The sequence below is a fragment of the Leucopleurus acutus genome, assembly GCF_964270905.1.
Source record: "Leucopleurus acutus genome assembly, chromosome: 2".
Classification (NCBI taxonomy): domain Eukaryota; kingdom Metazoa; phylum Chordata; class Mammalia; order Artiodactyla; family Delphinidae; genus Leucopleurus; species Leucopleurus acutus.
Genome location: NC_139143.1, coordinates 177,166,255 through 177,193,685, shown reverse-complemented (window position 1 = coordinate 177,193,685; position 27,431 = coordinate 177,166,255). Strand labels below are relative to the sequence as shown.

Sequence of the window (27,431 nt, the reverse complement as noted above, 5' to 3'; positions counted from 1 at the left end):
ATGCTTCAACTCTGCCACCTGGCCTGTAGCCCCAGTAGCAGGTGGTCGTCGGGAGGGCTTGGGGAGGTGCAGGGCTGGGGAGGGGAGGCCGGTGGGGGGAGTCCAGCGCCTCAGGGGCACTTCTAATCCAGAAAGACTTTTTCGACAAGGAGCCCAGAGCTGCCGGTCTGGCACTGGCCCCCTGCCTCCCGACTGGCAGGATTGGGGCGGGGGCGGCAACAGCGCGACTGCCTGGTGGGCCTGGGCTGGGGGCTCACAGAGGGCCCGGGTTCCTACCTGCAGGTGGTTTGGGTACACGTCACCCTCGGAGAGCGAGTCCACCAGGTCCTCCTCGTCCAGCGTAGCCCGCTTGTAGGTTGACATCTGCAAGGCCAAGTGCAGCACGGACTCTCTTAGCGCCTCCATGGCTCTCACGCCCGAATGGGGAAGCGGCCACCCGCCGTCTCCGCTGCCGCGCCCCGCCCCGGCCGGGACACCGAGACCGGCCCACGCACCGGCCCGCGGCGGGGGAGGGGGGTTCCCGCCTCCCTCCGCCACCCCCTTCCCCGCTTATGCAACACCGCGCCTCACCCCCAGCGCCGACAGCGCGGCGGCCACCGGCCACGGCGGCCACAGGCTCCGCATGGTGCCCCCCGCGACGCCCGGATCCCCGCCGCCGCCGCCGCCGCTGCCGCCACCGCCGCCGCCGCCGAGCGCCCTCGGGTCTGGCCCGGGCGGGCCCGGCTGTGAAGCTGGGCCGGGCTTCGCACCACCTTCGCGGGCGGGGCCTGATCGGCGCGGCTCCGGTTGCCTCCCTGGCCGCGCGGGGGAGACCACCCCAGGGCCGGAGTCCCCGGGGAGATGGAGGCTGCTCCCTTTCCCAGAGATGGGGTGGAGGGGCCTTACCCCAGCAGGCAGGAAGGGGGCTCGCAGCAACCCCTCCTTCGCAGAAACATTAAGCTCCCCTTCAAATAAACCTCTATGGCAGATACCAAAAGTCAGGTATTAGGAAAGTGCCCCTAATTTGGCCTACAACAGTCAAGAAAGAGGTTCCTCACCACTGTCCCTTAGGGGCCCCAAGAGCGGTCTTGCCCATTGGAGCTAGAAAGATTAGGGGAAAAAAAAGAGGTGGTATACAAAAAGGCATGTGTCTCCCCTCTCATCTCCGCCATCCTCTAGCTCAGGGGTCTTTAAGTCAGAGTTCATGATGATCTCAGAAAATTCCAGAGAACTCTCCTGACCTAGAATGAAAAATGTTACGTGTGTGCGTTTGGGTGGCTGGAGGGGAATCCCATGCTTGTCTCCAGGCTCACGGGTGTGACCTTACCCTCAAAACATTAACAGCTTGGGGCCTAGTTGAAAATCAGGAAGGTGACCCTTCCCTCAGATGTGGGGTGCTCAGGCACTCTCCCTCCCACCCGAGACCCCAGGCAACCCTAACCCAGCAGTTTCCCAAAGGACCCTCCGTATCCAGTGAGACCTGGGATCCCCCACATTTATACATTTTTTTCAGCTTTCCAAAGTGCGCCTCTGTTCATTCCCATATTTGACTCTCACAGTCACATGTGTGTGAAGGAACAGGCACAGAGGGCTGAGGTGACATCCAGGGTCACAGACACAGTAACAGCTCCTGAGGCCTCCTGGCTTCGCCTTCTGCCTTCTTATAGCCCTCTCTGCAGCCGGAGCGAGCCTTTAACAGGAAATTCTGATCTCGTTACCCTTGCTTCAAACTCTGCAGGGACAGTCCCTTTACCAGTCCCCCATGGCCCCTGCTCACCCTGACCCTCATCTTGTGCTGCTCCCACCTCACTCACTCAGGCCCCAAATTCTCTGGCCCTTCCTCTGTTCCTCAGATTCTTCAAGTTTCTCCTTCCCTCAAGACCTTTATAGCGCTGTTGCCTCTATCTGGAACATTCTTTCCTCATCTCTACTCCTCCCACGGCCGGCTCCTGCTTCAGATGTCAGTTTAAATGTCGCCTCCTCAAATATCCCAACCATCCCAAGTAGACACCCAAATTCTTGATTACGGCACCCCATTTTCCCCTTCACAGTATTTACTGCACTCTGTTATTTATTTATTTATGTTGGTTTTTAGGTCCATCTCCTTCCCCCTCCCCAGAATTGTGAGTTTCATCAGGGCTGGGACCTTGTCTGGCACAGAGAATCCCCATCACCTGGCATACCACAGGTGCTCAATAAACTTAAAATGAATGGTAGAACAATTAGAGGGGAAGTGAAAATTACTCTGGGGAAGTGCCTTTGAATCCCTGTGCATCTAATTTTGCAATGCCCAAAGACAAAGGAAACATGTCTAAGCACCCTGGGAGAGGCAGGGTGCGTGGGAAGAATTTGAATTCTGGGGTCTTCTGCTCCACTCCCACTGGGTGCAGGACTTCCCATTACCCACCCGAGAGAGAGAAAGGGCTCCCAGGCTGCTTCATTTCATGCTGGGCTACAGCTGGGCTTTTTCTGAAATCAGGACTCTCAGCTACACTAAGCCACAGGTGTTACCTGCCCCAGGAAAAGACCCTTGAAAAAGAAATTCAAGTCACCAAACATCTCTACTGCCTGGCACAGCAGCTACTATTTCCTAGGCACCTAGGGGTATGAGGTGTTTGTCAGTTCTTCTATATCCATCATCTCATTTAAGCTCTTGGCTCTGAAGCAGGTATTCCTGGCCCCTTTTACAGAACCTGAAACTGAGGCTCGGGGAAGTAACTTGCCCAGGGGTAGTGAAGCAACGGCTCCTCCTTCCGTCTCAGCTCAGAGGTCAGCCCTTCCGGAAAGCTCTCCTGACCATTCTTCTCTGATCCCAAGCAGCATCTGGCCTCCTGCTCTGTATCCTCCGCCTCCCCAAGCCCCCCATCCCATGCTTCCTTCTACTGAAAGCGCACAGCACCTTAAGTAGGAGAACCTTGAAGGCAGGGGTCGGGTCTCGTCAGGTCTTACATCCCCAAAGGCCTAGTGGGGGCTGGAGCCTCCACAGGCGTCTGAGCGAAGGTGAGAAGCGAAGGAGGAGGCTGGCAGCCCATCCCAGGGGCCGAGGCCAGCCTGTCCGTGGAGGGGTGGCGAGGGAAGCTCACATACCTCCCGAGCAGAAATCCAGAAATCCGCGGAGACGAAGAGCTGTTATTTTTCAGCACACAAAAGATGAGGGGCCCTTCCTGGAATGCTGCCGGCCCGGGGCTGGGGAGTGAGACCGAGCCCACCTCAGACGTGGGAATGGCTCAGCTGGCTCTGCCCCATGGGGAGCACAGTGGGCCCCAGTCAGCGAGTGACATTCCAACGACAGGGCAGCCCTATCTCTTACCTGCCAGGTTCTGGGCGGGGCCTTCCACACAATGTCTTGCTGGATCCCCACACCCACCAAGAGCCCCAACCTCAGCAGGTATCACTTCCCTTTTAGAAGTGGGAGGGGACTAGGCAGGGAGAGGGGCTGGGCAGACCAGACACCTAGAATGAGCCTCTGGGCCCAATGCATCTCTCCCGACCCCGTGAAGCCCTGTGAGGTGGCAATCACCACCTCCACTTTACAGAGGAGAAGACTGAGGACTGGGGAGGTGGCGGCATACACCGTCCCCGCCCCTACTGCCCCCCCGCCCCTGCCCCAAGTCACCTGGCTAGAGAGTGAGATGCCGGGATGTGACCTCACCACGCTGCCTCCAGAGAACCCCAGGCACTCAGCTAGTGAGGGGCAGCGCTGGGCCTGAAACCTGGGTCCTGGCCCCCTGGTCCCGTGCTCTTTGTGGAGGGGGAGCTGCTTCTTCAGGTGGGACCTCGTGGAGCCCAGAGGCGCTGAGTGGCAGGGCAGCCAGCGCCGTTCTCCCTAATTGCCTCATTTGCAGTTGTGGGGATGCCTGCAGCCAGGGAGCTTCCGGGAAGGGGAAGAACCTCTGCTGCTCTGGGGAGAGTCTCTGCCTTGATCTGCTCGCTCCTCTCCCAGCTCCGCTGAGCCCCTGGATGTGAAATGTGGGCCTGGTGTTCGCGTGAGAAGGGCTTGGCGGAGACCAAGAATGGAGGAGTGGGAACCATGGTCCCCAGTCCTCCCACTACACAGAGAAGGTGAGGAAAGCCCAGCTCTGGAAACCCCACCCTGTGCAAATCAAAGGCCTGGGGTGAACAGAAATGAGAAGTATTATAAATGCTCGTGTGTTTCTGACGACAAAGGCCTCTGGCCCAGGGGCAGGGCACTGGGTGTGATCCCACCGGGGATTTGCCCCGACTATGTTAGTCACTCAGATGGCTCTTGGGGTTGGTTTGCTCAAGGGCGGGGCTATCTTCCAAGAAATCTAGGAGCCCGTCAGAGGCAGCTGTAAGTGAAATTCAGAGGCTTGCGACTCCGTGGCCACATCCTCTGAGCCATTTTCACATTCTGTTTCTAAGTTTCAGCTCCTTAGGGATGCTGCCCTTTGTGGCCAAAGCCCCCATCAGTTCTTGCCTCTCGTGCCAGTAATTAGTTGAGATCTGTTGAATCTTTGCATGTCATCTAGTACACACTCAGGTTATATGTTAGTTAAATACTTACACTTAACAAGCACAATGATAGAGTGAGCAAAAGCTCTAGTTCCAAACCTCAGTTCAGACCCCCACCATGCCACTTCCCAGTCGCGTGAGCCCGGGCAAGTGACTCAGGCTCTCTGTGCCTCAGCTGTCCCATCTGTAAAACGGGGATGAAAATAATAGCACCTCCCTCGTAGGACTGTTGTGATACTTAAATGGTTAATATAAAGTGCTTAGAACAGTGCTGGGCACACAGCATGTGCCCACCAAGTGTTACCTGTTGTTATTTGTACCATCAATTCTTATCAAACACGAGGCTCAAAAGCCTGCAATAGATCCCCACCACCTAAAGAACAAAACCCAAACTCCTTAGCCTGGCATTCAAGGCCGCCTGGCAATTGGCCCAAACCTACCTCTCCAGACTCACCCTTTCCACGTACCTCTCAGGTGTGTGGCCGTCACCCTGACCCCTCATCTATCCCTCACTCAAAAGGAGTTTTCTGAGACCTTGATGTTTGTCAGGCCCTGTGCGGCAAGCTGAGGGGGCAGCCCTGAGCAGGATTTGGTCCCTACCCTCAAGGGACCTATGTTTCCCAAGACTGTGCCCCCTCCACCCCAACTACTGCTCTCCATGACTGGCCTACCTCCTCCTCCATGAAGTCCCCCGCCTCAGTCAGAGGGAATTATGCCCTTCCCTCTGGTGTACCCCCGGCATAGCACCTGCATTTTGTTCAGGCCTTTCTGTCTCGCTGTCTTTATCCCAGGGATGGACCTTGGGGGGATGGGCAGCAATCATTTTATTTCCCTCCATCCCTGGTGTCTAGCACAGAACCTGGTATATAGATAACTGGTTAATTTGTATCCAAGATTTTCACCAAGGCAAAGGCATCTGTGAGTTCAGCAAAGAAGAAACAGTGGAGTTTAGTTACTTGATGACAATGTAAAATTCAAATAGGACAACTGTGGGCAAGGGGCATATAGTAAAAATATAGTCATCACTCCTGAAGATGACGCCATGTAACATCTATTACGACTATTACATTATCTGTGACATTGCTCAGTGTCTTTTACATGAGAAATTTCCATGTGATTAATTTCTTTTTAAATTTACCATAAAGTTCTTGGAGGAGTGAATTGCCTCTTAGCTCTTTGATTACAGGAATCACAGGAATTGGCTGAGGAAGCTCACAGCCAGATCAGAAGCTCACCTATGGGCACTTTTCTGGTCTTTATGTTCAGCTTTGTCCTTGTCCACATTTTCCACTCCATTTTCTCTGCTCCTGATTTTTCATTTCTATTGCATATCATTATATTGGATGTGTTTCAGTTATAACCCATCAGGAATCCTCTGTGGAATAAAGTGAATTAGAAAAAAACCTATATCAGGAACATACCTTCCCTATTCCACTCTCCTGGGAATGCAGCTTCAAAGTATTTATTCAACAGTGGGAGTGAGGCAATAAAGACAGACCTGGGCCCAACTCCAGGTTCCCTGGCTCATGTGACCATGTCATTTCCCTTCTAAGGCCTCAGTTTCCTCATTTATGAAAAGGTTCAGTGTAAAGATTAAATGAGCTGAAACAAACTGCCTGGCATAGAGTGTCCCACTCCCAAGTGACCTGGCACCTGGGGGACACACTACAGCACCCACCCCATAAATTGCTTTTCTTTATTTTCCTTCGTCACCTTTCCCATTTGCTTCCGCTCTCATCCAGGTTTTCTGATCTTGGCCTTAGTTCAGCTGACATTTGGCGAGAATTTAGCTCTGTTGCTGTACTCCAGGCAAAACCAACTGACTTCCTGGGTGTTGAGGCTAACGTCAGCAATAAGTCTAATTACCAAAAGATAGTATGTACTCTTGATACGATGTGATAAGAATGGTACTTTACCTCTGTGGCTTTCCTCCCCAAAGCACATTACCCCAGTCTAACCCTAGGAAAAATATCAGACAAATCCCAATTGAGGGACAACCTATAGAATATCTGCTGAGGACTCCTCAAAACTGTCAAGGTCATCAAAACGAGAAAAGTCTGAGAAACGGCCACAGGCAAGAGGAGCTTAAGGAGACATGACAGCTAAATGTAATGGGGTATCCTCAGTGGGATCCTAGAACAGAAAAAGGACATTAGGCAGAAACTTAAAGAAAAGTGAATCAAGTATAGACTTTAGTTAGTAATAATGTATCAGTGTCAGTTCATTAATTGTGACAAATGTACCATATATTAATAATAGGGGAACTGGGTGTGGGGCGTAAAGGAACTCTCTGTTCTATCTTCCCAATAATGCTATAAATCTAAAACTATTCCAAAATAAAACATTTGTTAAAAAAAATAACTGGCTGCCCCCTAAAACAGAAAACAAAGTTGTCGGCACTGACACAAGCCCAGCACTGCCCAGTTCTCAAGGTTCTTTTATACCCTCATCTTATTTGTGTCTCATGATCAGTCACCCTGTGAAATAAGCCCAGGGATCCCCATTTTACAGATGAGGAGACTGAGGCCAGAGAAAGGAAGCAGCTTGCCTGTTAGTGGCAGACCTGAGACTCAAACCCAGATCTTCCTGACCCTCTCAGGGCCTCTTCCTCTTTTTCAGGTTGACCTCTTCTGGAGACTGTAGGCTGCCCATTCGGGATGTGGGAAATAGGGAGGGATATAACGGCGGGGGTGGGGGGCTGGGAAGGGAGATTCCACTTTGTGCCAGATGGAGCTGGAGGCCTGAGCATGGAAAGCAGGAAGGTGGGCAGGAGCTAGGGTGCAGTTAGGAGAGGTTTGTTAGGAGTTAAGGGAGGCCTAAAGGTGAGAAAGACTGGAAGGCCAAGGGCACAGAGCATACATGGGAGGTCAAGGCTGCTAACCACCTCCTCCTGGGAGGCAGCAACCCTGCCGGCCAATGAGTCGATCACCCTAGTCTGGACCAGAGTCCCAGGCTGGGCTCCCCTTAACGTGCCGGCAGTGGGAGACTTGCCTACACATGCCGGGAACTGAAAAACATTCACCTACTTGGCCTGGTATTGACTCACCTGCCTGGGGGCCCCGGAGGCACTGAGAGCCTTACCTAGTGCTGCCGACGGACCGTGCCTCAGCACCTGCCGAGGAGGCCCGCCCACACCCAAGCCCCAAACCTGGCTAGCAACCTCTTCCTTCTTCCCCGCGTAGGCCCTCCGACCACACCACCGACCGTTCAGGCCCCCTGCAAGGCTCCTACCATGCCTCTCTCCACCCCACCGTCCTGATGGTCTCCATCTGTCACCTCTGCCCCTCTGTCCAGGCCCACTTGGCTCTGCCCCGCCTCTGCCTGGAAGCCTTCCCTGATTAGACCCCCAGTCCGCCATCTCCCAGCTGGCTCCAGCAGAACCTTCTAAACTAATTGATACGATCCAGTCACTCTCCTTCTCACGCAGGCTTCCTGGAACTGGCAGAAGAAAGCATGAGCCTTGGCTGGGCTTCCAGCACTGCCCCCCCCACCCCACCCCAGGCCCTGATCAGCTCCTGGCGCCTCTCCAGCCTCTCTCACCCTCCCTCACATGCTCGAACCTCAGTGAAATATGGTCAGCCCCCTAAACACACCATGCTTCCTCTTCCAGGCCTTTGCATGTCCACTGGCCTCTGCCTGGCCTTTGCTCTCCTCCCTCCCCTGGCTAACCCCTCAGCTCCCAGGCATCTTCCTACAGGCAGCCTTCTTGGACTTTACTGTGACCCTTGCTCTATGCTACCCAAAGGCAGCTACACAGCCTTCTAGCATCTCATCCCACCAGAGTGACCAGAAGCCAAGTGCAGCTGTGTGACCTTGACAAAGCTTCCTGTGCTTTGGTTTCCTCATCTATCAAATGATTATGGTATCCACTCCATAGGGTTTTTAAAGATATTCAACAAGATGCATAAAGTCCTCAGTCCAGTGCCTCACAGAGAAGCAGCGCTCAGTAGATGTTAGTGTGTGTGGCGGTGGGTTCAGAAAGGGCTGGCTCTTCAGGTCACACTGAAGATGATGGAAGATGGGAAGAGGAGGAACTGGGAGGACCTATGACACGCCAGGCACCACGCCTGGTCTCCTTGACTCTTCCCGGTTACATAGCGTAAAACTACTGTAATACAAGGAAGGTCTAAAACTTCCCTAAAGTCACACTTCTGGTAACTAACAAAGCCTGGGCTGGAGCCCAGGTGTATCTATTCCCAAAACTTGTGGTTTTGCCATTATGACAAATAAGATGGCAGCCCCAACCTGCTCCATCCCTACCACTTCAGGCACCACCTCTTGGCCGGGTTAAAGGGGCTGGGTTGTCCACTCTTACAGCCAAGCACCAAGTTCAAGGCAGACCAGGAACATGCAGCAGGCACTAAGCTGTGCAGGATGACCAGGCTGGGTAAGTCCCAGGCCGGGAAGACCAAGCATGCCCAAGCATTTGTCGATATAATCACATAAAACTTCGGACAAAGCTAATCTGTCTCCCTTAGTGATATTTATAATGGTGATGACTGAGCTGCCCAGTAATTAGGCTCAGCCAGGAAGCAGTTCATGGAACTGGTTATAATTAGTATTTGTGTTACACAGGTGGGATGCTGACGACTGGGATGAGGGGGAGGAAGCAGGCAGGGCAGGAAGCCTTGGGGACTCCTTGCATCCCTAAACAGAGGTGGCCAGGGCCCTCGCACTTTGTCCAGGCCCTGTGCCAACCGACTCATGTGGATAATCCTGTTTATCTTTCATGATAACTCCATGATGTGGGCCCCATTATCCCTTTTCTAGGGTGAGGGAACAGGTTCAGAGAGGTCCTTTCACTTGTGCAAAGTCACACAGCCAGTGAAGAACAGAGCCAGGGTCCATACAGGCCTGCCCATCTTCCCCTCCAGCCCAGTGATGTCCTAGACATAAGGAAGTAATCAGGACTTGGGCTGGGAGGCAGGAGATCTGTATTCTGGACTGAGTTCCAACACTGCCTTACCCTGGGCCTCAGCTAGTGACTTCCCCTCTGCAGGACAAAAAGAGAAAGTGTGCCTGTCAGGCTGGGAGTGGCTGAGAGTGTGAACTTGGGAGCTAGGCTCCTGGGATGCTAAGCTCTGGGCAAGCCACTTAACCAACTAAGCCTCAGTGTCCTCATCTGTAAAATGGAGACCAGTATTGTCCTCATAGGGTTGTGAGGGTTAAGTTAAAAAACTCAGAACAATGCCTGAATATTATCATCATTTATGGGAAAGGCACATGCTTTGGAGTCAGTTTTTCCATCTGTAAAATGGGGAGGTAGTTACTGGATTCAAACAGTGGTTTGAAAGCATATGCTTTTTAACCCCATAGAGCCCTCTCTTTATTATTTTTAGTTAACACATCCAGTTTTTATTTTGTTTTAATTTTATTTATTTTTGAAGTATAACTGACCTAAACACTATGTTAGTTCCAGGTGTACAATATAGTGATTTGATATTTCTATACGTTACAAAAGGATCACCACAGTAAGTCCAGCTAGCATCAGTCACCATACAAAATTATTTCAATATTATTGACTATATTCCTCATGTTGTACATTTCATTCCTGTGACTCTTTTATTTTGCCACTAGAAGTCTGTACCTCTTAATCTCCCTCACTTATTTCACTCATCCCCCTACCTGCCTTCCCTCAGTCAACCACCTGTTCGCTCTCTGCATCTATGACTCTGTTTCCGTTTTGTTACATTTGTTCATTTGTTTTGTTTTTTAGATTCCACATGTAAGTAAAATCACACTGTATTTGTCTTTCTCTGTCTGACTTATTTTACTTAGCATAATACCCTCTAGATCTATCCATGTTGTTGCAAATGGAAAGATTTCATTCTTTTTTATGGCTTAGTAATATTCCATTTTATATACACACACATGCACGCACACGCACACGCACACACACACACCACATCTTCTTTATCCATTCAACTATCAATGGGCACTTAGGTTGCTTCCATATCTTGACTATTTTAAATAATGCTGCAATGAGCGCTGGAGTGCATATATCTTTTCAAATTAGTGTTTTTGTTTTCTTCAGAAAAATACCCAGAAGTGGAATTGCTGGATAATATGGTAGTTCTATTTTTGAATTTTTGAGGAACCTTCGTATTATTTTCCATAGTGGCTATACCAATTTATATTCCTACTAATGGTGCATGAAGGTTCTCTTTTCTTCACATCCTTGCCAACACTTGTTCTTTGTTTTGATTACTGTAGCTTTGTATTATAGTTTGAAATCAGGGAGCATGATATCTTTAGTTTTGTGCTTTTTCAAGATTGTTTTGGCTATCTGGGGGTCTTTTTTGTTTCTATACAAATTTTAGAATTATTTGTTCCAGTTCTGTGAAAAATGTCATTGGTATTTTGATATGGATTTCATTAAACCTGTATATTGCCTTGAGCAGTATGGTCATTTTAACAACAGTAACTCTTCCAATCCATAAGCATGGTATATCTTTACATTTTTTGTGTGTCTTCTTCAATTTATTTCATCAGTGTCTTACAGTTTTTAGTGTGTAGGTCTTTTACCTCCCTGGTTAAACTTATTCCTAGGTATTTTACTCTTTTGGATGCAATTGTAAACAGGACTGTCTTCTTAATTTCTTCTTCTGATAAATCATTGTTAGTGCATATAAACACAATAGTTTATTGAATATTAATTTTGTATCATGCAACTTTACTAAATTCATTTATTAGTTCTAATAGTTTTTTATAAGATCTTTAGGACTTTCTATATATGGTGTCATGTCATCTGCAAACAGTGACAGCTTTACTTCTTCCTTTCCAGTTTGGATTCCTTTTGTTTCTTTTTCTTGCCTGATTTCTGCAGCTAGGACTCCCAATACTATGTTGAATAAAGGTGGTGAGAGTGGGCATCCTGTCTTGTTCCTGATCTTAGAGGAAATGCTTTCAGCTTTCCAACATTGAGTATGATGTTAGCTGTGGGCTTGTCATATATGGCTTTTATTATGTTGAGATATGTTCCCTCTACACCCACTTTATTGAGAGTTTTTATCATAAATGGATGTTGAATTTTGTCAAAAGCTTTTTCTGCATCTATTGAGATTATCATATGATTTTTATTCTTCAATTTGTTAATTCGATGTATCACATTGATTGATTTGCAAATATTGAACCATCCTTGCATCCCTGGGATAAATCTCACTTGATCATTGTGTACGATCCTTTTGATGTATTGTTGCATTTGGTTTGCTAATACTTTGCTGAGGATCTTTGCTTCTATGTTCATCAGTGATATTGGTCTATAATTTTTTTCTTTTCTTTCTTTCCTTCCTCCCTTCCTACCCCCCACTCCCTCCCTCCCTCCTTCCCTCCCTCCCTCCCTTCCTTTGTGCAGTGTCATTGTCTGCTTTTGGTAACAAGGTGATACTTGCCTCTAAAATGAGTTTGGAAGCATTCCTTCCTCTTCAAGGGTTTTTGGAATAGTTTGAGAAGAATAAGTGTTCACTCTTCTTTAAATGTTTTGTAGAATTCACCTGTGAAGCCATCTGGTCCTGGAGTTTTGTTTGTTGGGAGTTTTTTTTTTTTTTTTAATTATTACTACTAATTCAATTTCATTACTGGTAATTGGTCTTCATATTTTCTATTTCTTCCTGATTCAGTCTTCGGAGATTGTAGGAATCTATTCATTTCTTCTAGGTTGTCCATCTTATTGACAAATAATTGTTCATAGTAATCTCTTAAGATCCTTCCATTTCTGTGCTGTTGGTTGTAACTTTTCCTCTTTCATTCCCGACTTTATGTATGTGGGCTCTCTTCTCTTTTGGGGGGATGAGTCTGGCTAAATGTTTATCAGTTTCATTTATGTTTTCAAAACCATCTTGTATTCATTGATCTTTTCTATTGTTTTTTAGTCTCTCTTTATTTCTGCTCTGATCTTTGTGATTTATCTCCTTCTATTAACTTTGGGTCCTGTTTGTCTTTTTTCTAGTTCCCTTAGGTGTAAGGTTAGGTTAAGATTTTTCCTTGTTTCCTGATGTAGGCTTGTATCACTATAAACTTCTCTCTTAGAACTGCTTTTGCTGCATCCCATAGATTTTGCATCATTGTGTTTCCATTTTAATTTGTCTCCATGTATTTTTTAATTTCTTTTTTGATTTCTTCAGTGACTCATTCGTTGTTTAGTAGCATATTGTTTACCTCCATTGTTTGTGGTTTTTGCAGGTTTTTTTCCTTGTAATTGATTTCTAGTCTCATAGCATTGTGATCAGAAAAGATGCTTGATATGATTTCAGTGTTTCTAAATTTATTGAGACTGGGGGCTTCCCTGGTGGCGCAGTGGTTGAGAGTCCACCTGCCGATGCAGGGGACACGGGTTCGTGGCCTGGTCCGGGGAGATCCCACATGCTGCAGAGCGGCTAGGCCCGTGAGCCATGGCTGCTGAGCCTGTGCGTCCGGAGCCTGTGCTCCACAACGGGAGAGGCCCCAACAGTGAGAGGCCCACGTACCTCAAAAAAAAAAAATTTATTAAGACTGGTTTTGTGGCCTAGTATGTGATCTGTTCTAGAGAATGTTCCATGAGCACTTGAAAGAAATGTATACTCTGCTGCTTTTGCATAGAATGTTCTATATATATATATCTATTAAGTCCATCTGCCCTAATGTGTCATTTAAGGCCAGTGTTTCCCTATTGATTTTCTGTCTGGATAATCTGTCCACTGATGTAAGTGGAGTGTTAAAGTCCCTGCTATTATTGTGTTACTGTCAATTTCTCCTTTTATGTCTGTTAATATTTGCCTTATATATTTAGGTACTCCTATGTTGGGTGCATATATATTTACAATTGTTATATCTTCTTGATGAATTGATCCCTTTATCATTATGTAATGTCCTTCTGTGTCTCTTTAATTTTTACAGTCTCTGTTTAAAGTCTATTTTGTTTGATATTAGTATTGCCACCTCAGCTTTCTTGTTTGTTTGTTTGTTTTTGGCCACCCCGCATGGTTTGTGGGATTTTAGTTCCCTGACCAGGGATTGAACCTAGGCCCTTAGCAATGAAAGCACAGAGTCCTAACTGCTGGACCACCATGGAATTCCCCACCCCAGCTTTCTTTCCATTTCCATTTGCATGGATATCTTTTCTATCCCCTCACCTTCAGTCTGTGTGTCTTTAGATCTGAAGTGAGTCTCTTGTAGGAAGCATATATATGGGTCTTTTTTTAAAAAAAAAGCCATTCAGCCACTCTATGTCTTTTTTTTTTTTCTGTACGTGGGCCTCTCACTGTTGTGGCCTCTCCCGTTGCAAAGCACAGGCTCCGGACGCGCAGGCCCAGTGGCCACGGCCCACGGGCCCAGCCACTCCGTGGCACGCGGGATCCTCCTGGACTGGGGCACGAACCCATGTCCCCTGCATCGGCAGGTGGACTCTCAACCACTGAGCCACCAGGGAAGCCCCCACTCTATGTCTTTTGATTGGAGCATTTAGATATTTACATTTAAAGTAATTATTGACAGGTGTGTACTTATTGCCATTTTTTTTTGTTGTTGTGTCCTGGTTGTTTTTGTAGTTCTTTTTTGTTTCTTTCTTCTTCTTTTGCTCTCTTCCCTTATGATTTGATGACTATCTTTAGAGTTAATGTTTAGATTCCTTTATCTTCTTTTGTGTCTACCTATTCCAGATTTTCGGTTTGTGGTTATCATGAGGTTTATATATAACAACATATACACACACACACACATACACACACATATATGAATATGATATTTATATGAGTATTTTAAATCGATGATCTCTTAAGTTCAAATGCATTCTAAAAACCTTGCATTTTTACTTCCGCTCCCCACATGTAATGTTCTTGACTTCATATGTTACATCTTTTTGCTTTGTGTATCCCTTATTGTGGATATAGATGATTTATATGACTTTTGTCTGTTAACCTCCCCACTGGCTTTATACGTGGTTGGTCTACTACCTTTATGTATATTTGCTTTTACCGGTGAGATTTTTCCCCTTGGAATTTTCATATTTCTGGTTGTGGTCTTTTACCAATTAGAGAAGTTCCTTTCACATTTCTTGTAAAGCTAGTTTAGTAGTCCTGAACTCCTTTAGCGTTTGCTTATCTGTAAAATCCTGTATCTCTCCTTCAAATCTGAATGATAGCCTTGCCAGGTAGAGTATTCTTGGTTGTATGTTTTTCTTTTCATTACTTTAAATATATCATGCCACTCCCTTCTGGCCTGCAAAGTTTCTGCTGAAAAGTCAGCTGATCATCTTATGGGAGTTCCCTTAAATAGTTGCTTTTCTCTTGCTGCTTTTAAGATTCTCTCTTTATCTTTTGCCATTTTAATTACAGTGTCTTTGTGTGGACCTCTTTGGGTTCATCTTGTTTGGGACTCTGTACTCCTGGACCTGGATACCTGTTTCCTTTCCCAGGTTAGGGAAGTTTTCAGCTACTACCTTTTCAAATAGGTTCTCTGCCCCTTTCTCTCTCTCTTCTCCTTTTGGGACCCCTATAATGTGAATCTTAGTGTGCTTGATGTTGTTCCAGAGGTTCCTTAAACTATCCTCATTTTAAAAAAATTCTTCTTTTTTTTTCTCTTCAGCTTGGGTGATTTCCACTATTCTGTCTTCCACTTCACTGATCCATTCCCTGAATCATCTAATCTATTGCTGATTCCTTCTAGTGCATTTTTAATTTCAGTTCTTGTATTCTTCAGCTCTTTGGTTCCTCTTTATATTTTCTAACTCTGTCTTGAACTTCTCACTGTGTACATCCATTCTTCTTCCAAATTCATTGAGCATCTTTATGATCATTCCCTTGAATTTTTTTATTGGGTAGACTGCTTATCTCCATTTCACTTAGTTCTTCCTCTTGGGTTTTATCTTGTTCTTTTGTTTGGAACATATTCCTCTGTTGCCTCATTTTGCATAATTCTGTTTTTATTTCCATGTATAAGGTAGGTTTATTACATTTCCCAATCTTGGAGAAGTGGCCTTTTGTAGGAGATGTCTTATGAAGCCAGCAGAACACTCCCACTGGTCACCAGAGCTGTATACTCTAGGGATGCCCCCTCTGTGGGCTGTGTGAGCCCTTCTGTTGTGGTAGGGCCAACTACTGTGGGTGGGGTAGGTGGGGGACCAGTTGGCTACCAGGCCCTGCCTTGTGCAGGGGCTGCTGGCCTGCTGGTGGGTGGGTCTGGGTCCTGTAGAGCCCTTTGGTTTTTGTTTTGTTTTGTTTTGTTTTTTGTTTTTTTTGGCTGCACCACACGGCTTGCAGGATCTTAGCTCCCCGACCAGGGATGAAACCCGGTCCCCTGCAGTGGAAGTGTGGAATCCTAACTACTGGACCACCAGGGAATTCCCAGAGCCCTTTGTTTTTAAAAACTTAACACTGCAACCCAAAATACAAAAGAGATATAAGCGGAGTTGCCACTTACGCATTCAATGACCCCATATCCTGACCCTGAGCCTGGTTTCCTCAGAGGTTCCAAGAAAGAGAGTTTGAAAAATCCCTCATCTATGTTTCTCTCTGAGAATTAATGGTTCTAAAGCTCTGATATCAAAGTGAGGTGGATGCAGGCAATGGTGGTCTGGGGCTGGGATGGTGTCACCCAGTGTGGGTGGGACAGACTGGGCCACACCTATGGCAGAGTTCACTGGGGCCTGTTGGCTGTCACCATTCAAGCTAGATAGCTGTTTCCCCAAGAGGTGACTGAGAAGCAGGGGAAAGAGCACTGGACTTGGAACCAGGTGGATGGACCCACATTCCAGCCCAGCCACATGGCCTCGGTCAAGTCGCATCACCTCTCTGGGCCTCACTGTCCTCAGCTATAAGATGGGCATGATAACATCGTTCTCATCTAGCGACATCAGGACCAAACTGAACCACATGCATGTAAAGGCTTTGCAACTGTGAAAGACTGGCCCAAATCAATATTTTCACTTATTTCTGGTAGATTATTTTCCCTTCCTAAGAGCACAGAGTCTGCAGCCAGACTATGTAGGTTCAAATCTCGATGCCACCATGTACTGGCTGAGGGCCCAGGGTCCAATTATCGAGCCTGTTTCCTCCTGTGTAAAATGACGACATAAAGGAAGGGCTTAGCGTAGTGCCTGGCACACAGTAAGTGCTCAACAAGTGTCTGCTGCTCTTGGTGCGGGGAACAATAACTAATGGCAAACTTGCTCCCTAGTGCCCTCATCCAGTGTAGACATAGTTGAGGAGAGGTGAGTGGCTCCTTTTGACCCTGTAAAGCATGCAAGTTCAAAAGCTGTAGTTGAGATTTTTTGGTTCTGCACTGAAGCGTGGAGCAAGCTTTCCCGGGCTACACTGGGGATATGCCTGTCCTCTGTCCTTAAAGTCCAATTCAATTCAATAGCTGTTTCCTAGAGGTTCTGTGATGCCTGGATATTGAGCACCTATCATATGCCAGGCCCTCACCATAACCCTGCATGGTAGGTAGCACTGTACCCATTTGACAGATGAGGAAACTGAGGTTCAGAGAGGTGACATGAGCACCTCAAGTCCAGGCTGCCCCTTCATGACGCACAGGATCTGGAGCCAGGCCCAGGGGGCTCCCCTGGTGTGGAGGCTGCTGGAAGGCTTGTGAGGGCCCTGGGGTACCAGCCCATGTTACTTGGTGTTTTGGTGGGTAGTGGTGTTCTGGCCTCACCCTGTCATGTCCCTCAGGCTTCCGAAACACTTCCCTGCCAGTGAACACAGCCCAGCCCTGCCATGTCATCCCTCCTACAGCCCACGGCCCACGACCCTTTGCTGTGCACCAGAACGGTTGTGAGCACTCTGCATTCATCACTCATTCAATCCCACCAACGACTTTCTGGAAGTGATCTCTACCTCTCTGAGCCTCGGCTTTCTCATTGGTAATATGGGTAATAATAAGAGTACATCTCTCAAAAGTGGGTGTGAAGACCTAATTGGAAAAAAAAAATAACGGCAAACACTTATTTAGCACTTACTTCAGGACAGGTCCTGGCTCAGTGACACAGGCAAGGGCCAGAAGGGAGGGTCTGGCCTCTCCCTGTCATGTCCCTCAGGCTTCTGGAACACTTCCCTGCAGTGACCACAGACCTTCTTTCCCCACAACTCCGGGTCCTGAGGAATGCGGCCAAATGGAGCAGCAAAAGCACGGGAGTGGGAGCTAGAAGTCCGGGTCTGGTCCTGGCTGTGCCCTCTCTGGGCCTCAGTTTCCTCTCCCGCGGATGTGCTAGAGGTCAGTGGAAAGGCAGCACTGTTTGGCCTGGTGATCCTATATTCCCCTTTCCAACCTCCCCAGGTGACAGGCTTGTCTGAACGAAGCGCCTGTGGGTGGAGATGCCCCAGCCACCAGCTCTCCGCAGCGGCAGCCTGGCCTGGCCCTGGGCCGGCTGGCTGATTCTTCTGCTGTCACCTCCTCCTCTCCCCTGCCACCCTCTGGGCCTGGGCCCTCTCCCTGCCAGGTTCCTGCTGCTTCTGTCCTCACTTGCCCAGTGCTCCCTGACACCCTCATCAAGCATCAGCCACGCTTCCATCCTTCCAACCCCACCCCTGGCTGCTTTCCCAGCACATCCTAAAATTGGGGCTCCATCAACTGACAGCCAAGGTGCCTGGACCTGAAAACGACCTGTGCCAGGGCAGTCCCAGCGGGTGGGGCCAAGCCTCTCTCATCGCTCGTTCAGGGTGGTAGCACCCTTGGCTGGCAAAGCTGCACCCCAAATGGTATAGCCATCCCAGGCAGCTTCGCCCTCCATCCCCGCTTCTGTAGTGGTTAAGAGCGGGGACTCAGGAAGCAGACAGTCGGGGTTCAAATGCCAGCCAAGTACTCTGTAACCTTGGCCAAGTCACTTAATTCCTCTCTACGTCTCAGCTTACTCATCTGTAAAATGGATGCATTAATAAACTGTTAGGAAGATTAGATGACTTAACAGCATCGAGTACTCAGAACAGGACCTGAAGCAAAGGAACCAGTCCACAAACACCAGCTACTATTGTAAGTAACATTCTGATCAGCCCAAGGCCCAGCGCACACCCTGGCAGTCCACAGGTCAAGTCTGGCCCACACGTGTGAAGTATCTGGCCTGTAGTGTTGTAATAGGTTTCGAAATACCAACATTAAGGAGATTGTACATGAAAATCAGTATTTTCAGCTTTCCTTTAAAAAAGACTTGGCAGAAGAAAAAAAAAAAGAGAAAAAAAGACTTGGCAGTGCTGGGCCCACATTCTCAAGTGGCAACAGCCAGCTGGAGCTGAGGGGCGGCTGTGCCCTTTGGACTGACCACGAATCCCCAGGGTCCTACAGCCCCCCACCCCTCCCCATTTCTTGTCTCCTCCTCACGGTAGCCCAGGCTCAGCTGCCACTTTTCATCATGCTGGTACTCTACTTCTTCAACAAAGAGAAGAGAGATATTTCTTATCATCTTGCCTCAGTCAAAAGTGGGAAAATGATTTCTGTGCGGCTTAAGAATAGGCAAAACTAATCCATGGTGACAGACGTTAGAGCAGCAGCTGCCTCTGAGGACAGGACTGACTGGAAAGGGGCATGAGGGCACTTTCGGGGGGAATGCAAATGTTCTGGAAATGTCCTATACCTTGATTCCACTGTGGTTACACGGGTGTCTACAGTTGTCAAAATTCGTCAAACTGTTTGCTTCTGGCCCGTGCATTTTACTCTGTACAAGTGACACCTCAGTAAGAAAAAAAAAAAAAAGTGGAAGACTTAAAATGGGTTAGGAGGGTCTCCTGTTTCAAAGAAAACATTGTCTGACTCCTTTGTGGGTGTGAAGCAAACACCTGTGAGTTTAATATACTGACAGCTGGGAAAGAAGACAGAACCTAAGGTGCGCCCCCGGGAAATCAACGCAGTGCCCCTGCTCACATCTGAGCTTGAGACCTACCGTCCAAGGCCACGAATGACTGATCTCAAAGGACTCTCAGACCCATAGTGTCCAACCCAGTAGCCATTAGCTGCATGTGGCTACTGAAATTAAAATAAAATTAAAATGAAGAATTCAATTCTGCCTTTGCACTAGCCACAGTTCGAGTGCCCGATAGTCAGACATGGTTAATAGCACAGATACGGAACATTTCCGTATCACAGAGAGTTCTATTGGACAGCGTTGGTGTACACGCTGGCTGTGTAGCTGGGCTAACTTCTGGGCCCTAGGCCAGGGCAGGCACTGTGATCACTGCTGCACAGCGCCTGACACACAGTAGCTGTTCAGTAACTGAGCTGAATGAATGAATGAGAATAGAAGCAGCAAATGGCGAGACCTGAGTTTGAACCCTGACCCTGGCCCTCGCCAACTGCAGGGCCTCCAGCAAACCTGCCCTCTGAGCCTCGGTGCTGTCTGTACAGAGGGCAGTAGCGATCTCTCCCTCTCTCTCAGGACTGGGCACTTAACCCGATGTTCTCGGGGTGCTCAGAGGACCGGAAGCCAAGAAAAGGCCTGCAGGGGAACCGATGTGCCAGCAGTCCCCCTCTGAACATTCTAGAACAAGTAGGAGGCATGGGAGTGGTGGGAGGGGCGGCTGGGGGCATTTCTGTTTGTTAGGGTTGTTTCTGAAAATGCTCTGGGGTGGGGTGGGTGGGCACGGGCAGTGGTAAAGATAAAGCAAGCTGGGCCCAGCTCTGTGGGTCTGAGAGGGAGGGCTGCTGAGCACAGGGCAACATCTGCATTAGCCCCCATGCCCGGCTGCCGGAATCTGAGCTGGGAACCAGCATCGGACACCCACAGACGTGGCTGTGGTCAGGGTGTCTGGGACAGGGAGCCACCGCCATTCCCAGAGACCCCTCTGTCCCCTCAGGAGGTGGACTCCCAGCCGGGCAGGCCGGGATGGGGCCCACCATGCGGGCTGCTGGGAGCAGAGAGGGCTGGGCCCTGAGCCGGGGCTGGCCCAGGGTCGTCTTCCCTGCATCCATCCTTCTCTATATCCAGCCATACAGAGCCTCTTAAGAGCTGGGAATGTCAGCGCTCATCTGTCCATTCATTCATTCAACAAATATTTATTAGGCACCTACTGTGTGCTAGGAAATGGCTCCACGCTTGATGTATATCACTGAATAAGACAAAGTCCTTGCTCTCATGAGCTTGAAGTTTAATAGGAGGGACCCTAAACAATGTTGCTAAGAGTTATTATAATAATAGCATCTAACATGTAATGAGTGCTTACTGTGTGCTGAGCACTGTAAGTGCTTTTTAATGCATTTCTTATTTAATCCTTACAAAAATAATAATATATATTATTATTGACCCTGTTTTATAGGTGAGGAAATTGAGGCACAGAGAGGTTACAGCCAAGATCACCCAGCTCTAAGTGGTGAACTTTGGGATTTGAACCCAGGCAGTCTGACTCTGGAGTCCCTAACCCTAACCAGTACCTTGACTGCCTCATTTCAGAGAGTGACTTGTGTTACAGAGAAAGGACAGCAGGGCGGTGCGGTGGGGAACTCTGCGGAGGAGTGGAGAAGACCTCTGTGAGCAGGTGACACGTCACGTGAAACCAGAATGATGGGGTGTCAGCAGTGAGGGGGCTACTTCAGGCAGAGGCAACAGCCAGAGCAAAGGCCCGGAGGTAGGACCAAGCAGAGATCGAGGAGTAGGAAGAAGGGCAGTATGGCCGGAGGGGTGAGCCTTGTCCGACCCCCATGCCCACGCCATCCCATTCTACAGATGAACTAGCTGAGGTCCAGAGGAAGTCCCCTGAGTAAGCTGCACCAGGGGCACAGCCAGGACCAGGAGACAGGCCTCTGGACACTCCTTCCAAAGCCCCGCATGCCTGTGCCACGGCTGCTAAGAGCTCGGTGGTGGTGAAGGAGCCAACTTGGGCTTAGGATGACTGAGGGCCGCTGATGGGCCCTTGTCTCCCTGCACCCAGATCCCCGCCTTCCTTCTAGGTCCAGTGTGTCAGCTCCTGGACTCGCTGCTCAGGACACCTGTCCCCGTTTGTCCAGCCCAGGCTGCACAACACTGGACTCCCTGCTTTATCACTCCTCTGTATCTGCTTCTGCTGTGCGCAGCAACCCCGAGGGCTCGGAGTTAGCATCGCCACGTCATGGACGGGAAAACAGACTTTGACGTCAGACGCACTTGGCTTAGCTGTTCAGTGACGGTGATGTTGAGCAAGTTACGTCACCTCTCAGAGCTGCAGTCTCCCCCACCCCACAAGGAGGAGAGCAGTGGCTTCCTGGCAGGGTTGTCCTGAGTGTCCAATGAGACCCTGGGTGGAAGGTGCCAAGCGCAGGGACAGGCACAGAGCAGGGGTTTCAGAAAGGGCACTGCTCATCGTCACAGTCGCTGATGGGAGGAGGTCAGGGGCACGAGGACAGCCAGGAGAGCTTTCCTTGCACCCCAGGAGCCTTTCTGGTTACCTGTCCCCACCCGGTCTACAACTCTGGTTCTAGAGCAAACAGTTTGGGGTTCTTTGCACCGCTGAGGAAAACAAGCGAGGGCCGCAGGTGGAAGCTCTCTCTGCCTTGCCGGCCGGGACCGGACCTGCTGTGATGGCCAGGCTGTGCCCACAAGGGGGCTGCTGCTCTGGGGCTCCGGGCTCGACAGGAAACGGGAAGGAACAGATAAGCCTTTGGGAAAGGCAGCCAGGCCCAGGGGAGAGGCCCCTGTCCACTTGGGGGTCTGAGCCCACCTTAAGCATCCTTGTGGGGCAGAGAGATCTGGGCCAGGACAGGAGAGGAGCCTGTTTTCCTAAGACCCCAGTGGGTCACGTACCTTCTGGATCCTTCTAGAAACGTGCCTGCCCCGCTCTTGCCTGGCGCCACAATCCAGCCCCTCCACCCACGTGGGAGCTGCCAGCCTCCCCCTAGAGCACACCGACTGCTCCACCTCTGGACCTTTGTTTGCGCCGCTTCCTCCACCTGGAGAGCCTCACTCCTTGCTCTGCTCTCTAAGGGCTAACCTGAGGCTCAGCCTACAGGGCCTTTCCTTTGTCCCCAGCTGAAGTCATCCTTCCGCGGAGCTTCAGTCTAACAAGCAAGATTGGCTCCCTTTCACAGATCCTGCCAGGGCCCGGACACGGGGGCACAGTTGGAAGCCTTAGTCCCCAGCCTCTGCCCCAGAGGCCACCTGTGTAGGAATCCCAGGGGCTGCTGGGCTCCTCCCTTGGAGGAATGGGAAAGTACTGTCTCATGGGGGAAAAAAATCCCTTCTGTGGAATTGGTGGTAAGAAGGAAGGTGTCCTGTGGTAAGAAGAAAAAAGGTGTCTTGTGGGAAGGGCCAGGAGACCTGAGGGAGCTCTGGCATGTGTTCCAGAAATCCTTGAGTTCAGGGATGAGGCCAAAGAGGCAGGAGTGAGGCTGTCCTGGAAATCTGGACATAGACCAGACCTGGGAACTCTGGCTGTGTGATCCTGGGCAGGTCGCTTAGCCTTGCTGAGCCTCAACCTCCTCACCTGTAAAATGGGGCAGATGCTCCTTAACTCTGTAAGTATAAGGTAAAAGCTGTTGACACACGGGAGATGCCTGACCCTGAGGCAACCTGGAGCTGTGGACTGACGCTGATGCTTCCCAGGGCTCCATTCTCAAAGGCCGCAGCTTGGAGTACTTCTTCCCTCCCTGCCCGCCCAGGGCCTCCCCTGCTGGGAGTGGTTTGAAAACTCTCCAGCACCTTGGCTAGAAGCCAGAGCTTCTTAAAGTTACTGACCCCCTGCTGAGGGCTTAGCTGGACACAGCCAGAGCCCATCATTCACTGTTTCTGGAGATTATCACAGCTCACAGAAACGGCAGGGCGCCTGGCAGGAACCTAGCCCCAGCTCCTTGCTAGCCTGGGATGCAACGGGGCCAGGAGAGCACCCACATCCTCTGAAAGAATCCACAGGGCCTTCCCCCCCATCTCTTCCCCATTGCCCAGGCCACACTGGGGCTCTGGGGTCCTGGAGCCACATCCCAAGCATGGGCACTGCAGTTCCACCCCCAATGGGCCATGAGACGCGGAGTTCCACGAAAAGAACTCTGCAGTCAGGGCGTTGTAGTCACGGGGTGGTCACTTCCACTCTGTGATTAAGAAAATAACTCTGGAGCCAGACCGCCTGGGTTCAAATGCAAGCTCTGTCATTTACCAGCTCTGTGACCTTAAACAAGTTACTTAACCTCTCTGTGCCTTCATTTCCCCATCTGTAAAGTGGTAAAATAATAGTGCGTACCTCACTGGGTTGTTAGGAGGACGTAACTGGGCACTGCCCAGACCTCACCCTCTGCCATCGCCCAGGCAAGTCGCGACTGGGCCCTTCCCACCAGCTTCCATTGCCTGGCACAACCTCACTATTGCTGTTTATCCCAAGAACTCCTTTGACCCGTGGCTCAAATGCCATCTCCTCTGTGAAGCCTCCTCAGTCAGGCCCCTCAGGGTTGTAAGTGACAGAAACCCAGCTTGAACTGAGTTTTGTAACTCAGTTCAAGAAAAAGCCTGGGCTTGCAATGCCTGGGGACGGAGGGAGGATCAGGCATCAGGCAGGAGGAGATCCAGTTCAGATGCTGCTGCTGGGGTCTCTCCCTCTGTCTGACCCCATCCCTCAAGTTCCCTCTGTGTGTTACCCTCCTTCTTATCTCCTGAGTTTAGACATCCTTCAGGCCCAGAGAACCAGGCCAGGCTTACGTACTGGCAGCTAAGAGCCCTAGAGAAAAGAACCCTTCTCTCTCCCTGTGTTGAATTACAAAGTCTCAGGGAAGAACTCTGATTGGCCAGGCCTGGTTCGTGTGCCCTCCCTGGGAAGAGATGGGGCAAGAGCCTGTGATTGGCACCCAATTGACAGCACAAGGAGCGGGGGAGGAGCCGTTTCCAAAGGAAGGGGCTGCTGTTAGCAGACGGAGTGGGGAGGGAAGCTGACAGATACAACCCGTGTCCACGCCATCACCCCTGACACCCTGGCCCTGCAAGTTTTCCTTGCTCTGTGCTCCCCTGGCACTCTGCACACCCCTCCACCAGATCCCACCTGCTACCGGATGACAGGACGCCATGGGGACTGGGTATGTGGCTGTGCTGCCCACTGAGCCATGGAATCTTAAAGGGCCACGGCTCTGGTCATCTGGGCCCTCTAGCACTCAACTCTGCCCTCTAATTGTAAGCAACTTTCAACAAATGAGGGAAAAGAGGCTCAAGAAGTAAAAGGGGTCACCCGAGGGGCCAACCTGGATGTGAATCGTCGTCTAGGCTCTTCTGACCCTACCCTGCAGCCTCCTCCCTCCACCCACAGTCATCAAAAATCATCTTCAGAAAAACCCTCCTTGACAAGGAGACTGGAACCCATCCCTCAGAAAGCAGGAGATGGACCCCAGACTGGTGCCCTGTAGGGGAAGGGCTCTGGCTTTGCAGTCAGCTGGACTTATGTTCAAAACCAGCTTCTTCCGAAGACACACGTTACGATCTTGGGCAAGATGACAGACGAAGAGAACGCGGACAAAGTATGTGGAGTGAAGCCGGGGCCTGAGGGATGGGGGCTGTTGCTTCCAGAGTTGGGTTCCCTGTTCCTCTCAGGGTAACCAGTGGGTCTAACTGGCTGCCCAGACCACAGGGTACTGAGAGTCACAGCCCTGGTGCCTCCCGTCGCCCAACGTGCAGGGATGTTCCCAGCGTCCACCCACTCCTCTGTTCACCCACTTATGAGCTCAGCAGGCCTGTCCCACAGGCCACCGAAGGCACTGGCTTCTGGGGCAAGCAGGAAAAAGACCATGTGGCATCGCCCGCCGAAACGGCACTTTTCTCTTATGTCATCACACACATCACTGAGAGGCAGGACAGTGGAGCAGCAGAGCGTGGTGGACCTGGGACCCAGGGAGCCTGGATTCAGATACCAGCTCTGCCTCCTATTACCAGTCTGACTTGGGCAAGTGGCATGACCTCCTGTGCCTCGGTTTATCAGTAAAACAGAGATCATCACAGCACCACTCTCACGGGTGGCTATGAGAATGAAAGGAATTAAAATATACAAAGCATTCTGACGCTGGTGCTTTTTATTTGAGTCCCTCATGCATCCATGGGGTAAGTACTACCACTGTCTCCCATTTTGCAGAAGATAAAACTGCAGCCCAGAGACAGGCAGTGACTTGCTTGGGTTACAGTGACAGAAAGTGACAGAGCCAGGACTGGGCGCCAGGTCTGACTCTGAACTCCTTGTTGTTCTCTCTCTGCCCCTCTGCTCCCTGTTATTCCCTCCTGGACTCTGAAATCCTGTCTCAGCAGGAAGTGCTCGTCCCCACCTGCCACCACACCAAGGCCTCATGGGAGGGCAACTCCCCAAGTCCAGCCCCAGCCAATCGGGGTGGCCCCTCGGCCAAACCAGATGCTACTGAGCTGGCGTTGCCTCAGTGATCAGGAATGTCCGCCTAACAAAGCCCACTCCAGGCTCAACCTCCCATCTGGTCCCCATTACCCCCCTCACCACACATGTGTCACGCTTCCCAGGGAGCCCGGGAGGAAATGCCTGGTGGGGAGAGGAGGCCTGGCTCCTGCTGACAGTGGGGGAGCGATGGCTGTATTGGCTCCAGGAGACACAAGCTGCCCCATCTGCAGTCTTGGCCCAGAGTGGTGCCCAGGCGCAGAGCAGAGCCAAGGGGGTGGAGAAGCAGGGACAGGGGGGACATGACAAAAAAGGGAGTGGAGGGTGACTGCGGGAAGGGAGAGTGCCAGGCTCATTTTCTATGGGAACAAGCCACTCCCCCAACCTGGAGTGGGAAGAGCAAAGGTTTGAGAGCAGAGAGACCTGGGTTTGAATCCTGTAATTTACTGCTGTGTGACCCTGGGCAAGTCACCTCACCTCTCTGAGTATGTTTCTTCATCTATAAAATGCGGTCATCTGAACCTACGTCACAGGGTGAGAAATAAGGAGGTAATCCATGAAAAGGCACACAGGAACTCAAATTCCACCTCCTCCTAAGAGGGGCACTGCCAAGGGCACAGGCTGTGATGCTGGACGCTAATGAGACAGCACAGGAATGTCCCGGCTCATGAGGAGACGGCAGGGGCAGCTGGGATGACCCCGGGCTTCACGCTGAGCAACAGCCTGGCCTGGGCCACAGAGGCGTGATGGCGGGTATTGGCCACAAGGGTGCTGCTGTTACTGCTGCTGAATCACAACAACTATGACAGCAGCAGCAACAAAACCAATTCCTTGAGCAATGACTTCATCCACGCCCTGTGCTACTAAGCACTTTACATGTGTTTTCTGGTTTAACCATCACAGCAACCGCAGGTGAGAGATTTGAAAGTAGAGGCACAGAGAGGTTAAGTAACTGGTTCAAGGTCACATAGCTGGGGTGAGGATATAATTCAAACCCAGGTCTACCCAACTCTTGGGCACCACAGGATCCTGCAGAATGGAGGGAGTTCTGGGCAGGGAGGCCTGACTGGCCTGTCCCTGCCTGGGACACTCACACAGCAGCATTCCCAAACCCCCTCCCGGGCCCCTAAACTCCTGGCTCTGTGGCCATCCAGCTTGGGCTCTTCCTCCTTCCCTCTGGGTCTTGGCTTCGGCTCAGCCTGGCTCAGGAGCCAATTCGCAATTGCACAATTAACAATTAGGAACAACTTTTCTTGTCTTCCAAAGGAGAAAACAGTACAAGCCTTGGTGAGATGGACACAGCAGAGCTTCTGCCGGAACCCATGAGATCGGTCCCTAGTCCCCTGCCAGGCTGGGGAGGCCCCTTTCCTGACCCAGCCCAGCCAGGAAACCAAGAATCAGGCAGCCCCTCTCCCTCTTGTCTTCCTTTCTCATTCAAGCCCTACCCCTCACCCCCAGGACTTCCTGACTGCCCTAGCCCACAGTTTTCACATGTTCCTCTGATCCCAATACCACTGATTCCTGATTCTTTGTCTATGTAGTCAGCACTTGGTCTATACCACTGTCACAGGATCATGTATCTCTGTCAAATTGTAAGCAATTCGCATTTGTTTTGTTTTGTTTTTTTTCCCAAGCAACACTATGATGTTCCTCTCAACACCAAGTCTAGTCAGGACACATAGAAGTTGCTTGACTCACAGTATACTCCTGGGCTTGGAGAACTCCTATTCACCCTTCAGA

The 27,431-nt window shown here is 50.2% G+C and overlaps 1 protein-coding gene across 2 annotated transcripts in view; it reads right to left on the bottom strand.

Moving 5' to 3' along the window:
• Nucleotides 1-27,431, bottom strand: part of ECE1 (endothelin converting enzyme 1) — a gene marked incomplete at its 5' end in the record, with an annotated part of 112,759 nt that overhangs the window by 54,315 nt on the left and 31,013 nt on the right. Inside the window, one exon of one of the 2 annotated variants that reach the window (XM_082834626.1) lies at nucleotides 277-363. In XM_082834626.1, the coding sequence (XP_082690752.1) occupies nucleotides 277-363 (87 nt within the window). Of the gene's footprint in view, nucleotides 1-276; nucleotides 406-27,431 lie in introns of those variants that run through there. The other variant, XM_082834625.1, reaches the window with a different exon arrangement.